The 14435-nt window shown below is 49.2% G+C and overlaps 3 protein-coding genes across 3 annotated transcripts; 1 reads left to right on the top strand and 2 right to left on the bottom strand.

The window, feature by feature from the left end:
* Positions 1-52: 52 nt before the first annotated feature.
* Positions 53-1079, bottom strand: N7503_004744 (uncharacterized protein; the record flags this gene model as incomplete). The annotated part of the gene is made up of 2 exons (XM_057064291.1): positions 53-164; positions 238-1079. 2 exons carry the CDS (start codon positions 1077-1079, stop codon positions 53-55), a joined length of 954 nt encoding a protein of 317 aa, XP_056922034.1.
* A 4193-nt stretch (positions 1080-5272) lies between these two features.
* On the top strand, positions 5273-8495 carry N7503_004745 (KilA-N domain-containing protein; the record flags this gene model as incomplete). Its single annotated transcript, XM_057064292.1, has 6 exons — positions 5273-5284; positions 6162-6729; positions 6794-6985; positions 7039-7171; positions 7222-8190; positions 8246-8495. 6 exons carry the CDS (start codon positions 5273-5275, stop codon positions 8493-8495), a joined length of 2124 nt encoding a protein of 707 aa, XP_056922035.1.
* Positions 8496-9658: 1163 nt separating this feature from the next.
* N7503_004746 (putative ATP dependent RNA helicase) lies at positions 9659-14362 on the bottom strand (the record flags this gene model as incomplete). Its single annotated transcript, XM_057064293.1, has 7 exons — positions 9659-9868; positions 9931-10261; positions 10326-10539; positions 10590-11116; positions 11169-11939; positions 11998-13549; positions 13603-14362. 7 exons carry the CDS (start codon positions 14360-14362, stop codon positions 9659-9661), a joined length of 4365 nt encoding a protein of 1454 aa, XP_056922036.1.
* Between the last annotated feature and the right edge of the window lie 73 nt (positions 14363-14435).

The raw sequence follows: 14435 nt of genomic DNA on the forward strand, positions 1-14435 counted from the left end.
ATGCAGTAAAAATTACAAACAAATGAGGATGTGTCACAGCAACTCTTACAGGTTACTTGCGGCCGAACATCCCAGCAACACTCTGCTGTCCTTTCGGTGCAACGTTCAAAACGGTAAACCGAGACTCAGCAAGTCGTTGCCCAGCTTTGATGCTCTCAAGAACCCTAAGTATCGGTCACGTCAGTGATTATCCCAAGGCCGGCTGATCCATCAATCGCATAGAATATAGTATCATACCATTCCACACCAACAATCCGAACACCCTTCCACCCGCCCCGGGCAATCTCCTGTTGAAGTTTCCTAGCCGAAAGGCCTCCTCCAGCCCCAAGTGTCGCCTCATTAAAAATCGCATTCGGCTGCCCGATAATCACATGCGAAACGGTCTTGCGCGCCATGTGAATAGAGATCTGAGCGCCGTGATCGACAAGAAGGCGTTTAAGTTTGTGGTCCGAGATTGAAGGGAGAGTTGAGCCGTTAATAAACATTGTCGTGCCGACGAATAGATTTGGTTTCGCAGATACCGGTTCTGCATTGGACGGACGTAATGTGGGTGAGATCTTCATGATCGGCTTTGATTCCGCACGGTTCTCCGTGTCTTTCAATGGCGCATGACTCGTGACTTTTTGTTTCTTATCGATCGGTCGCAGTGTGTCGTCGCCAGATTTCCGTTTACCAACTCCCATGAAACTGCGGATATCTCTGACGCCTAACTGCGAGCGCTTCGCTTCTGCATCGTTGACCCATCTCCATTCCCCGTGGCCATTGAAAGAGCTGTTCTTCTTCCTGTCCGCTTCGTGCTCGTTTTCTTGGTCATTGTTTTGATCATCCGTTGGTGATCCACAAGTCCCATCGAATGCACGCGACCGCGATGAGGGGACAGAATCTTCCTCACGTAGACAGTCTCCACTCCGGAATTGCCGCTCCAACTTCAGTGACCGGGTATCGCGCCATGTAGCTGTGCCTGCGTAGCCAGCTTTGTGTCTCTGGTGGCCGGTGGAGGAGGAGTTCCACGCATCGAATCTTTTGCAGTTCTGCGGGGAAGGGGGTCGTTTGCGGGGGAGCTTGGTTGGATCGGGCATGACGTGGTGAAGATCGCGAAGGCCTTGGTGTACTTTGATGCTTTTGGGGTTTCTGCGGGGTGAGATGTGAGGGGCAAAAAAGATGTTGATTTCATGGAAGATTGCTGTTGGAGACGTTGGCCGTTGGCCGCTGGCCCGGGCGGAGGTGATCCATGGTTCATCCTGTGTTTAGATTTTGCTACTTTTGGATAGGGTATGCGGTGTCACGTGGGACGTGGATGTCGTGCACTTGGTCAATGCTTCTTGGTTAGTCTATTTGATTTCTATAATGTGATTATATATTCAGGTCTGCATAAGCTATAGGCTAGGCAGGTACTTGGGGTGAATTCAAATTCAAAATTGTTGGCGGGATGGTTGCTGGTAGGTAAATTTGAACTGGCGATATATATTGTCATCAAAGCTGGAATGCATATAACTACATACGCTTACATAGCTAAGACCGGAGAATAGAGAGAGAACTTCAAAAATTGAGCTGAACTTCGTTGATGTAGTTTCATAATCATGAATAAATGAAGAAGCCGAGGCATTGTTGAAACAGCCCAAGGTTTGAAACACTCGCTGAAATAGCTCTAAACCTTGGAATGCTTGATTGAGAGGTTCTACGGTGATATCCGTAACGCCAATCAACTTGGAACAGCGTGACCAAACCTATCACCTGCAACTGTGGTCAATGCAAACAGGCAACGTTTCAAATACAGTGACTTCTCGATGGCAGGTGTCAAATGCTAATCTAACCTACCAAACTGACCTCGGGACATTGATATACACGTGCATGCATTCTGTGCCACTCATCTCAGGTCACATGCCCCTGAGATACAGCATAAGGTTAGGGTGCATTCCTTGGATGGTTTGTATATCCAGCACTTAGAAGTTAAGCAAAGACCACATGCCACATGGCTGGAATAGGCAGATAGGACTTGGACGTGTTCTACGAGATGCATTCCATGCCTGTCAGATCTAGGCTAACTGCAGCCTTAGATATGGCGCCCAACACTTAAACCTTGCTAGGACACGAGGACGGACTCATCATCTTCCAGAAGCCTGCTGCAATCCGTAACTCCCACTGCATTCTGCCCGTACCTGACTGGTCCCGTGCGGCACTGGCACCTACCCGCTGTGCGTAGATAAGTGCATTATCTCAAGAAAAAGAAATTCATAAGAACAAACGTGGGGAGGACCGAACTACCCATCATGATCGAGCACAGAGCACGCCCCAGCAGATCCCAGCAGATTTCAGCAGATCCCAGCAGATCCCAGCATGTGTTCTTTCTACGGGGGCCTAGAAATGATCGGTCCAGGCATCTGGGCACACCTACATGAAAGTCAATGCAACTTACGTGCTCTCAAACCAACTCTATCAAGGGATGGATGGCGGGGAAGCGAAACCAGCACGACCGCCAGTTCATCCAAGCCACGACAGTATCCCTAGATAGTGCGATAGCGAGACATTCACCAGTTGAAAGTCAGATCGAAGCAGCGGTGAGCCATCATCCCCAGCATCCCCCCCCAGACAGAGACCTGCATGAGCAGGATGGCATGCTTCGAGAATGTGGCGATCGCGCCAAAGAGTAAGCTGGTGCAGACAAGACCAGAGACATGCACATTCTTGCAAGAGACGGTGTGAAGAGACGAAGTGACTTCCCTGCTCATGTACCCTCCGGACTTAATTTATTTTTACCAGTACTTGCAGGAAATCGTAATGTCGTACATGCATCTTATCGTGCTGACGTCGTGCCGATCATTTCTGCACTGGACTTTCTCCAGAGAACCGTCTCCGTATTCCGTACTCCGTACTCCGTCCTCCCAAAACCCCCATTTCCCATCTTTCTTTGGCCAAAAACCCCCAAGGCTATTTCCACGATATTTTATTTCCACATTTGGCGGAAAAAAAAGGGAAATTGGCATTTGATCCAGAATCAACGGCGAGCTCCACCCTCCAAATAAAAAAAAACCAGGACCTGTGCCACGTCTGCACGCAAGGGGGGGAAAAGAGCAACTGGCGGTGAAATCCACCATGATCTAGCCCGCTACGTGGTGATGTCGAGCACCAGTCATTGTCCGGTCGGATCGTCGATCGGCGGGCGGTTGCAGCAATAGAGGGGCTCACAGCCAATCAACCCATCGACGCGCCCCCACCTTTCTTAGTGTCGTTACACCTTTTGGCCCGGGCCATCCTGGTGAGAAGAAAGAAATGGGCTCGGAGGAATGGCCCAACATGGGTTGGTCCACGATTATGAACGTGCAGTCGATCTCACGGGACGCAATGCGAGGTTAAATCAGGTCGCACGGGCTCCAGGACGTGGTGCGTTATTATTCGTGTGAATTGTGGCGATTTGACTGAAGAAATCTAGACTTGACCGGCGACTCGATACGGGGGTGCCAAATGACTTGACGTAGCGTGTGGAGTCCACGAATCATTCGTCTGTACAACACATTTGAACGTGAAATCCGTCAGGGAACATCCCTGTTCATTCTTCTGTCCCACCTAGACTAGAAGTGAGGCCGATCCCGGACCTCTTCACCATGCCACCTCTTATCAATGATACTGTTACTAAGTAGCAGTACTCACTTGCAGTCACGGACAACTACGGTATAGCTATCAACCTATTCCCCCTGTGAAACCTGTCATAGCAGTCTGCACGGACTTGGCTGCAGGGTAACTCGTCGCTGCAAGGTACGGGACGAACCCGTCGATCGATAATCCTAAGGAATGAGGGCAACAATAAAACTAAGTGGAGGTGCGCCCCGAGCCGGTAAGTGATGCGAGATGCTCCCGGTGCTATCATTACCCGGTTCCACGAAGGATCGTCACGTCTCTCCTTACGTGATTTTATTTCTTTTTATTATAGGTTCGGGGAGAGGAAGATGATACATCACAAGGCCTTCATTTCCTTGGTGGAGAGGAAATGGTCAGAGCTTTGATTACTTCCGAAAGCCCCGATCCGCTCGGCGGAAGGAAAAAGAAACAAAAGTTCGAAACAAAAGAGGGGGTTGGGATGATCTCCCCCTATTAAAATCCGGGATTACTATTCATCCAAATTATGGATTAACTCTGGGGTCTACTGTACACTGCACAGCGGGTATCGGGCCGTCGATAGCAGGGATCTGGGCCCTTTTTATGGAGTTCAGAGAACAAGTGGTACCTGCTTTTTCCGAATTCCTCCACTTGCCTATGCACTCCGTAGAGCTAGTTGGAAAGCTAGTACCGTATAGTGCCCCGTTTCTTCCCGAACTTCCCCCGACCCCAACGCCACTACGGTCTTGTAACTCAGTGGGGGCGAATGATACAGTCAGCTAATTTATTTGCAAAGGAAAAGGGGAAGAGATACGCTGGGAATTAGCAATTATGGAAACATGGAACCAGAACGGGGAAATCCCACATCCGAGGTTGACAGATGTCAACCCCTAGGTGGATGTTCTCTAGATCTATGCAAGGGATGGAAGTCGACTGGCGGTGAATAACTGTAACTGTTCAGAGTTCCCCTAGAGACTCCTTGCTGGGATCTAGAATCGACGTCGTCACGGGGCATTACAATCCGGACGAGAGAACAGACCCTTGATCGACTCAAGCCACCCGTGTTTCGTGGTGCGCTCTGAACCACTGATTCCCCCTCTTTTATGTTTTCTTTTTTATTATTATTGTGATTTATGATTTATGATTTATTAATCCTATATTATTTTTTCTTTTTTTTTTCTCAGTGTGACGCGCCCAACTCCACCGTTACTCACGGGCCGCCTTATCTATTATTTCCTTCGATCGACGGGCCGCGCTCTCGACCCACGTCCGTGTAGTTGACCTTGCAGAGAGAAAAGGAAGACTATAGTTATAAGGATAATATTGATTTGTATATATGTGATATACATATATATATATATATATATATATATACATATTAATGTATTGAATATATAAAGAAAAAAGTAGAAAAGTATTCACGTTTCATCTACGTAGAGCGTAGAGCTAGGTCATTAAGCGCTGTTCTGAAACTCGGGTAATCGACCGTGCTTCTGCAGCCGCAAATGTCTTGCACGGGGAAAAGAGGGGAAAGTCTCCATCCTCATTGTTCGCCATTCCATGGGTCTAGTCGCAGTGGGCCGCGGGAGTCAACCATGGATCAATTGTGGTCACCGTTGTCTCCATTCTGCTATTTTGCTATTGTAGGAACTATTCCAATTATTTCCAAGGTAATGTGATGTATAGCATAGTGCGTGGCAGTACTAGCGGGGACGATCAGCGTTGTGCTTGTCACACAGACCAGGATCCTCAGCTCAGTGGATCCTGTTCTGTGTTTTGGTGTTATGTTTTGGTTTTTATTATTTATTTTACTTTCCTATTTTCTTTTTTTTTGCTACTTTCAAGGTTATCTCCTGTCCCTGCATTTCCCTTTGATTACTGAGCCATTACTGAGAGCTGGGGAGTATTGTAATTTATCTCTCACTAGTTACCGTCCTTGCTTGGTGGCGGTTGACTCGATCGCACCTCCACTTTCTGGTCCCACACGGTGATTCGATGCTATTTCTGTTGAGAAAAAAAGAGACAAAAGGTGGAAAAGGTGGCCGGGTTTTCAGCGCATTCTTGTTCTTCTCTTTCCCTTAATTCCCAGCCTTCTTAGTCATACTGCGGCTCAGCGTTGTTTCTGCCCCTTCTCCAAACGGTGTGCGTTTGCATACCCTTTCTTATCCCCACTTTGCACTACTTCTTGCATGCACCCTGCACTGCTGCTCTTCATGTTTTTTCACGATTAATGACTTTTGATGACTGGACTTTACCCTCCATAATCCTTTGCATTTTCTACTCGACTCCATTGTTGCGATCATTGCCAAAGCTTGGACATTGCCCTCCCCAATTTCAACGCAAGTGACATTTCGCTCCGGACGTGCAGCGAACAAAAAGCTCGGCTCTCTCATAAGGAAAAGGAAAGAGGAAAAAAAACCATCTCTCTTTTTTGCTTCCCTTCCATAGCTCATCGGACTAGAGATTACATTCCTCAGCCCGACGTCTAACATCTTCCCCTCCCTGCCTACTCTTCTCCAGTGTTCCCCCGTGAAACCGAAAAGCTGGAGCTGCCGTCGATTTCGCAGGTCCACACCCGCGGTCCTGCTGATATTCCCTGGTACAACCACCACGCGGCCGAACGACCGCTGTTGTCGGGCGATAAGCTCCCCGCTCTCAGCTTGCCGACGGCTCCCCAAGGCCCATCCCGTGGTTATCAAGACGCCAGCGTGAGCGGCAGCGCTCGTACCAGTCTGTCCGAGGCTTCGGCCGTCCACGATCCCCGAAGTCCACCCGCCGATCTTGCTACACAGGGTCGCCTTTCGCTGGATTCGGAGTATTCCATCGTGCCCAACGAGGCCTACTACCCCAGCCCGACCTCGCTCGGCAGCATGAACCAGGCCCCACCCTACATGGACGTTCATGCCCATATGTCTTCCGCTCAATCATATCAGTCACAGGCCGCCACCGCGGGCGGCATGTCGCATTATCCTTATCACCAACAACCACCGGTCCTGCAACCCGTCTCCAGTTATGGTCCGTCGTACCCGCAGTACGGTTATGCCAATGGGGTTACTTCACCGCCCACCGGCCATCCCCCACCAGCAAGCTCGATGGGCGGACAAATGGCGCCACAGATTTTGCCTTTACCAGGTGGTGAGTGAGCTGACGATTTTCGTAAATTGTGGGAAAAAGAAAGAAAAAATTAACAATGCTTCAGTGAACAACCACCAGGTACCCGGAGGATACGGCAATAGCACCGGTGCACCATTGCAGGGCTATGTGTATGATTCCACTGGCCAAGTCGCTCCCCCGGGAGCGAAGCCACGCGTCACCGCGACCCTTTGGGAAGATGAGGGTAGTCTTTGTTACCAGGTGGAGGCGAAAGGTGTCTGTGTTGCGCGGCGAGAGGGTGAGTGCAATCAACGCAATTCGCTTCCACGGTCATCCTAACCAGATAAACAGACAATCACATGATCAACGGCACCAAACTATTGAACGTAGCGGGTATGACTCGTGGTCGTCGCGATGGAATCCTCAAAAGTGAGAAGTTGCGCCACGTGGTGAAGATTGGTCCCATGCATTTGAAGGGTGTCTGGTATGTGCAGCTCCCGAACCCCCTAGCGGCCCCACTGACAGCTTAATCAGGATTCCATTTGAGCGAGCGTTGGAATTCGCCAACAAGGAGAAGATCACTGATCTTTTGTACCCATTGTTTGTCCACAACATCGGTGGCCTGCTGTATCACCCAGCAAACCAGAATCGGACGAACATGGTCGTGCAAGAATCCCAGCGACAAAGAATGGAGGGTCCTCCTGCTCCTCAGCGGACCCCAACAGCGCCGCAATCCTCGACCTTGCATCACCATGCGATGCAGACCCCCATGTCTGCCCAAATGTCACAACCGTCCTCGATGGGCCGTCCCGGGATGGATCGATCCTTCCCCACCCCCCCAGCCAGCGCATCCAGCTTGATGGGTGTGACCAACCAGGGAAGTTCATACGAATGGGGTGGGCAGCCAATGAATTCGGGAGTGCCGCACACTCAACCACTTTCAATTGACACTACACTGAGCCACCAGCAGCGCTCGTTGCCCACCACCCCGGCTACCACTCCCCCGGGCAACAACATGCACGCTATGCCACCCTACCAGGGACAGTCTGGCTATGACAGTTCCAAGCCCTACTACTCCGCTCCGCCTCAGTCTCACCCCCAGTACGCTCCGCACACACCGATGACCCAGTCTGGTATGCCCCAGTACTCGCAATCACTCCCGGCCGTCAATTATTTGAAGAGTGAAATGGCCCCCCCAACTGGTCGCGCTCCAGGCGCCCCGGAGACGGAAAACCCGGAGCTGAAGACTGAGCGCTATTCGCAGAGCAATGGTCCCGAGGAATCAGTTCCGTCCCACGAGCCGGAATACCTGCAGGACCAGGGGTCCGCCTACAATACCAACCGCGGATCGTACACGTACTCTACCAACCCGTCGGTTGGATCTCTTACCGGAGAGCACTCGCAACTGACTCCTGAGATGACCGGGTCGCCACAGCAGAACGGTTCGGGCCGCATGACCCCACGCACTAGCGTGAGCGGACCTCCGCCGCACTGGACTTCCGGGTATAACACTCCCCCCACGTCCATCAGCCGCTACCACTCTCTACAATGCCGTTAGTGACACCCGTGGTACCCCTGCAAATGGTGTCTCTGATCCTTACTCAATGAGCTCCATGAACGGACCTCTTGGAGGATCAGGCGGCAAGCGGATGCGTGAGGACGATGAGGTGGCCCGCCCCGAGAGTGGTGATGGGTATGAAACCAAGCGTCGCAAGACTATTACCGATACTACTCTAGGTGGTCCCGTCGGTGGTGCCCCGATCTTGCAGCCCATGAAGACTGCTGTGATGGCCGGACGTCGCCGCTAAAAAGAAAAAAAAAACATCAACAATACTTTACCACGCTATTGCTTGTTGTCTCTTTGTCATGTGTTTTAACAACACGCTTCCTCTCCTCTGGCTGGTGTTTTTTTGGGATTTGTTGATAGACTGTGGTGCTTCATGGATAACCGCAGACTTAGCATGTTCACGATTTGATTTTCTCCTAGCACACCCACTCGTGAAGTTCTCCGTTGTCCTCACGACCGAGAGAATAGGGAAACTGTTCTCTCCATGAATCCTCTGGGGCATGCATTTTTTATGGTTTTTGGTTTATTTCTACTTGAAATCCCCTGGTTATATCTCGGGTTTGACGAATTTTCCTCAACCTTTCTGAGGTTGGAAGTCCTTTTTATTCTGCAAACTGATGACGGGAAACGGAGAATGATGCTTTGCATGGGCCTTCTACAAACCCACCTTGATGACTATGATGACACGAATCTCTTGTAACGAATTCTTTATGTGCGCGATCTTTCCTACATCGCCTGGTTTATTTGATTTATTTTCTCGTTTAAGTGCGTCATTCTTGCTTTGGCCTTTCATCTTTCTCTTTGGGGCAGAAAATGGTCTTCTTTCCTGGCATCCGTGGGTTCATCTTACCCTCCATGGTTATGTTTTAGAGAGACGATATGATGGTAATGAATGATCATGAACTGAACTGATTTTATCCGAGTTGCCTCTGAGGCGATACATTGTTTTTGGTTAGCTTATCTAATCGAGCCTAATGAATGATTATACGGCTTGAATGGTGCTTGGTCTTGACTTAACCTCTCCTACCCAGGGACTAGTAGTTATGCACTCCCTAGTCTTCGAATGGTACACCACACTTAATGTCAAAACTTTTGTTCATGCTCACTAGAACGCATGCTATCCCCTCCCTCTATTCTAGATCTATAGAAGCATTCAAAAATCCAGCCGTCATATTTACCATTATACTTCCGGCCGGTCATTACACATCAACAATGCCCAAAAAAATGCCATGAACCGGATGTTATAATTTCATACCCAACCCTCCAAACCTCCAATACCCAAGAACCCAAGGACATGCCAACCATTGAATATGTACCTGATGATCATTGTAAAGAAGCAAACCGGCCAACCAGCAAGAAGGAAAGAAAGAAAGTAAAGAAGAAAAAAGAGAAAAGAAAAGCGATCTAGCGTTTCCCAGCCTGTGCAAAAATCTGTTGCCAGATCTCTAACCACTGCTGCTGTTTATAAGAAAGCGGACGATGCGGGTTCTTAAAAGTAGTAGCAAGAAGGTCCCTCAGACGCGCATTAAGGTATTTAAGCGCGAGCATAGATTTCCAGTCGCGAACAGCAAATCGAACTCTGTTTGCATCGATGGAGATAACACCAGAGTATAACTAAAAAGCGTGTAATGTTAGACCAAATGATTCAATTAGTTGACAAAGGGCGGAATGTGTACCTTGAACTCGGCCTCACCACATAGCAGGGCAATCGCGAAATCTTCCACAGCACTAGTCTCGTGGGCATTCAAATTTCGATTGCGAGCCTGCATAATGTGGTAATATGAAAGCCACTTGATAGCAGGATCGGCGCGCTTATTCACAGAGGTAGGATGCAAGGTCACGGTTTGGTTGTTCAAAACGTTGCGCCATCCTTTACCTTCACGAGTGATGAGCTTGGGGTAGAAACTCCAGGCGACGACGGAGTTGATAACGACGTCGTTTGTACTGTTGATGTCATTTTCTTCAGGAATAGTGAAGAATTGACGGTTTCGATTACTTGATCGAGCTCTGGAGGTTGTTAGATGGACTGTAAGTGGTGGATTTGATATTCAAATAGAAAGGTTCGACTGACCTGTTCAGCGCTGACTTCTGCGAAGAGTCCAGCGTCAGTAAACCGGCATCAGCAATTGAGACAACAAGCTGCATCTTGATATCCTCGATACCGAGGAGTGTCTGTGGGTTGAGGAAGTTCTTCCGGCAGTATGAAAACTCATTTGAGCCAGGTGTGCCTCGTGCACGCTTCCAGCCACAATAGGCGTTGTATACGGTCAACAAATCCGAGTCGCCTAGGAGAAAGTTAGAAATGGCGTATATGGTGTATGGAGTATAGATTTACCTCTTTGGAACGAGTTTCGTGCTGCATCACGCTGCGAGTTTGACCCCATAGTGTTAACAAATGGGGACTTGGAGGAGAGAATGGCAGCAATGCTGACAGCAGCATCCAGACACTTGAAGAATGCTCCATGAATAATCAGTTTTCCAAGGAATACATCCAACGGCAATTTCGCCAGCTGGCTTCCCAAAGGTGTAAGGGCCTCGTTGCTGGTGAGGGCTTTCACTTCCTTGAGAGAGTCAATAGCACGTCGGATATTCTTGGACGAGGGTGGGTCTAGAGCCTCCAGTAGGGTCTGCTCTACCTCGCCCAATTTACAGATTTTGACTCGTAGAACCAAGTCTTGCAGAGAAAGTCGGAGCATCTCCGGAGTCTGTTGTCCAGCCAGCTGTTTGTCGTGCCGGTGTTTGGTAAAGAGGTGGAAGCAAATACCCTCCTGAACACGACCAGCTCGACCACGTCTCTGCTTGGCATTGGCACGGGAAATAAACGACTCGACAAGCCGAGAAAGCTGTCTCCTTTCGTCAAATCTGTAAAAGCATATTAGCATGAATCTAGGTCCAAGATTCTTGTGAGACAAACCGCATCATCTTCTCCTTTCCTGTATCAACAACTGCAGTGATATCTGGAATTGTGATACCAGTCTCTGCGATGTTGGTGGCAATGACAATCTTCCTCACGCCTGGAGGAGGCACATTAAAGGCCTTTTCTTGATCTTCACTGGCAATTGAGGAGTGGAGTGCATGAACAATCCATCCCTTTTGGAAAGTGGACTCGGCGAGAAGCTCGTCATTTAGACGACGAATCTCTGCCAGACCAGGCATGAAGACTAGAATTGCTTTACTATAGCGGTCCATCTCCGGGGCAGTGGCGATTTTGAGAAGCAGTCTTTTAATCAACTGATAATCCATCCGGTACTCATCAAACTTGAGCACGGTTTCCCGTGTTTGTTTTGAGTATCCATCAAGACTGGATTGTAGACCTCCAGTATCACTGTTGGAATCCTCGGCTTCCTCGATGTCATCGTCTGGGACCATGTTCGCCTCATCTTCAGATAACCGATAGTTGGTCAACTCAACTGCATCCTCCAGATACTTCATTTCCACGGGGAAAGTTCGTCCAGGGATGTTGAGAACCGGTACACCTCCAAGGTAAGTAGAGAAACGTTGTGCTTCGAGAGTAGCGGACATCAGAATAAGTTTGAGATCAAGGCGCTTCTGCATCAACCTGCGAAGGACAACCAGCAAGAAGTCACTATCAATTGTACGTTCGTGGACCTCGTCCAGAACAACATGGGTAATGTCCTGAAAGTCATCCGGTCGCTCCAGCATGCGCACAACAACACCGGTGGTTCTATTTAAGTTAGCTCAGGATCATTGATACCCAAATTAAGAAAGGCCAAAGAACGTACGCATAGACAAGTCGAGTGGACGAGCTGATTTTGCTCTCCAGCCTAACGGCAAAACCGACAAGAGATCGGGTCGTCCCCACATCATTCTTGCTCTCTCCAAGTTCTTCACTGACTCGACGAGCAAGCGAGATGGCTGAAATCCGGCGGGGTTCCGTCACATAGACTTTACAGGGCCGGCCTTGAAGCATTTCATGCTCAAGGATATAAGATGGAATTTGCGTACTCTTTCCACTTCCAGTTTCACTGCAGATAATGACAACTCGATGTGTGTCCAGGGTGGTCAAAATATCGTCTTTGAAGTTCCAGATTGGAAGGTTCATTCGGCCCGGCATCATCTTGTGGAAGGATGGAGCGGATGCCTTCGCGTGCCATGCCTCTCTGAGTCGTTCGTCTTCACCAAGATAGTTGTTCTCCCTAGCATTGCCTCTCATGGGGCTAGCCGACTTGACACCGTTTCCATTTCTTTTCCGGAAATTGTCCAAGAGTACAACGTCATCTTCAAATGTGCCTTGATTTTCCTGCACAAGGAGCTTCAGATTCTTGACAGTGGATTTGTCTACTTCATCTTCCTGTGTCTTCTTCAGATTTGAAAACTCAGTCCACAGATCCCTCCAGACTGCAGGTATCCGCAGATAGGCCTTGCCTTCTTTGGAACTTTGTGGGAAAAGGATGAATAGTGCAAGGGTCGATACGTATCCCTCTGCTTGCTGGGAATCAGGCGTTGCAAGAGAGTCCATCGAAACAAAAGTTGCATTTGCATTCGACTTGTGCGTGACCGACTCCACCGCCAATGGGAATGGAGGTTCTTGTGGTTTTGACCAACGCACCTCAACGGCCTTTCTGTTGTGATGACTAGAAGAGGAAAAGTCTTGGTAGACTACCTTGCACGACGAATCTCTAGCCTTGCAGGTTTCTTCCAAGACTCGTCGTGGACTCAAGCCACTTGATTTTCCAAAGTCTCGAAGTGTAATTTTGGTGTCAACTTCAGGCACTGGTAGACCTAATATCGAGCCCGAACTTTCCGCCTCATTCTGGAACATACCACCCAGTAGACCATCCGCCTCGTCCATCTCTTCAAGTGACGGAACAGTCAGATTGGGATCTTCAGGCTCCGGTTCGGGTTCTGAACTCTCAGTATTGATCTCTTTCTTTTTCTCAGTTGGTCGTCGCAGAAAGGCTGCGTCCTTCCTAAGATCGTCCAACTTGTCTTGCCAAATGTATTCAGCTTCTCGGCGCTCAAAGAGAACATCACGTTCGATTTTAGCAATCTTGCGCTGTAACTTGGCCACCTCAGGATCGTCTGACTGGTTGGGCGCGGCTCCACGGCCTTTTTTGCCCTTCGCTGGACGATCAAACAATTCTGGCCGAAGACCGTAGAGCTTCGTTTGGAAATCCAACCACTCTTCAACCATGGAATCAGGATCGATCGAGCTATCCGAGTCATATGAAATAAGAGGTGCAATCTTTGCAGCCTTCCATTCTGCTTTTGGCTTTTCCTGTTTGTGTCCATTGGAAGGCTTGTTTGGAGTAGAAGACCTCGATGGCTCCGATTCTGATTTAGGTCAGCAGGTTTTCTTTGTAATCAAACCAGGGTCTTGTATTTACCAATCATCCATGATGTTACCTCCGCGTCTTTCTGGGGGCGAGAATTCGTCTGTGTATATGAAGGAAGATCTTTCTTGGCACTGTGTTTCGCCAACCATTCGAGTGCCTCATCCAAGTTCCATACGACATCTCGACTGGCACTCGTGGGTGCTTCTTTAAAGTATAGAAGAATATGCTTGAGTGCTCCTTCCACCCCATCCTCGGTGAAACCAAGCTTCAAAAGCGTCTCCTGCAATGTCCAGAGCTTTATGAGAAGTTCCTCCTCTGAGCCCTCCTGTTTTCCATTGACATTTCGTCCATTGGATGCCAGATAATCATGATCCTCTGAGCCAGCTAGCTCCAGAATCCTATCTTGCACCTCGGCCGGAAGCCATTCGAGAAGGCCCAAGGTTACTGATTGTTGTCTAAAGACGCGGCGTTCAGTATCCATCTTGGTGGCTTGGCGCGCCGCGTCGCTCCTGCACTTAGCCGCATTCTTCTCGACAAGAATCTGCAGCTCTGCTTCCTCTAGGTGCTTCTCGAGCTCCTCCGGTGTATAGTTTTGTAATGAGGGGTCGGTTTGTGGTGCGCCCGCATCGACTGGGCGGTCTTGCTGGCTTGCTGGCTGTGATTCGTTTTGTGGGGTAGGTTTAGACTCTGTAGCGGTGGCCGAAGGTGTATCTACAACCTCTGGCTTTGGTTTCGAGGGCACCGAGACTGTTGCAAAGCCCCGCGCCGGATTAGAGGCCGGCTTTTTCTTTTTCTTATTGTTCGGCGGCATTGTAGAATGAGTCTGAATAAGCGGGAACAAGTATAAATGAGATTAGCACCTGGAATAATTGCAAATAACCATG

Source organism: Penicillium pulvis, assembly GCF_028828015.1.
Source record: "Penicillium pulvis strain IBT 33274 chromosome Unknown contig_23_segment0_segment0, whole genome shotgun sequence".
Classification (NCBI taxonomy): domain Eukaryota; kingdom Fungi; phylum Ascomycota; class Eurotiomycetes; order Eurotiales; family Aspergillaceae; genus Penicillium; species Penicillium pulvis.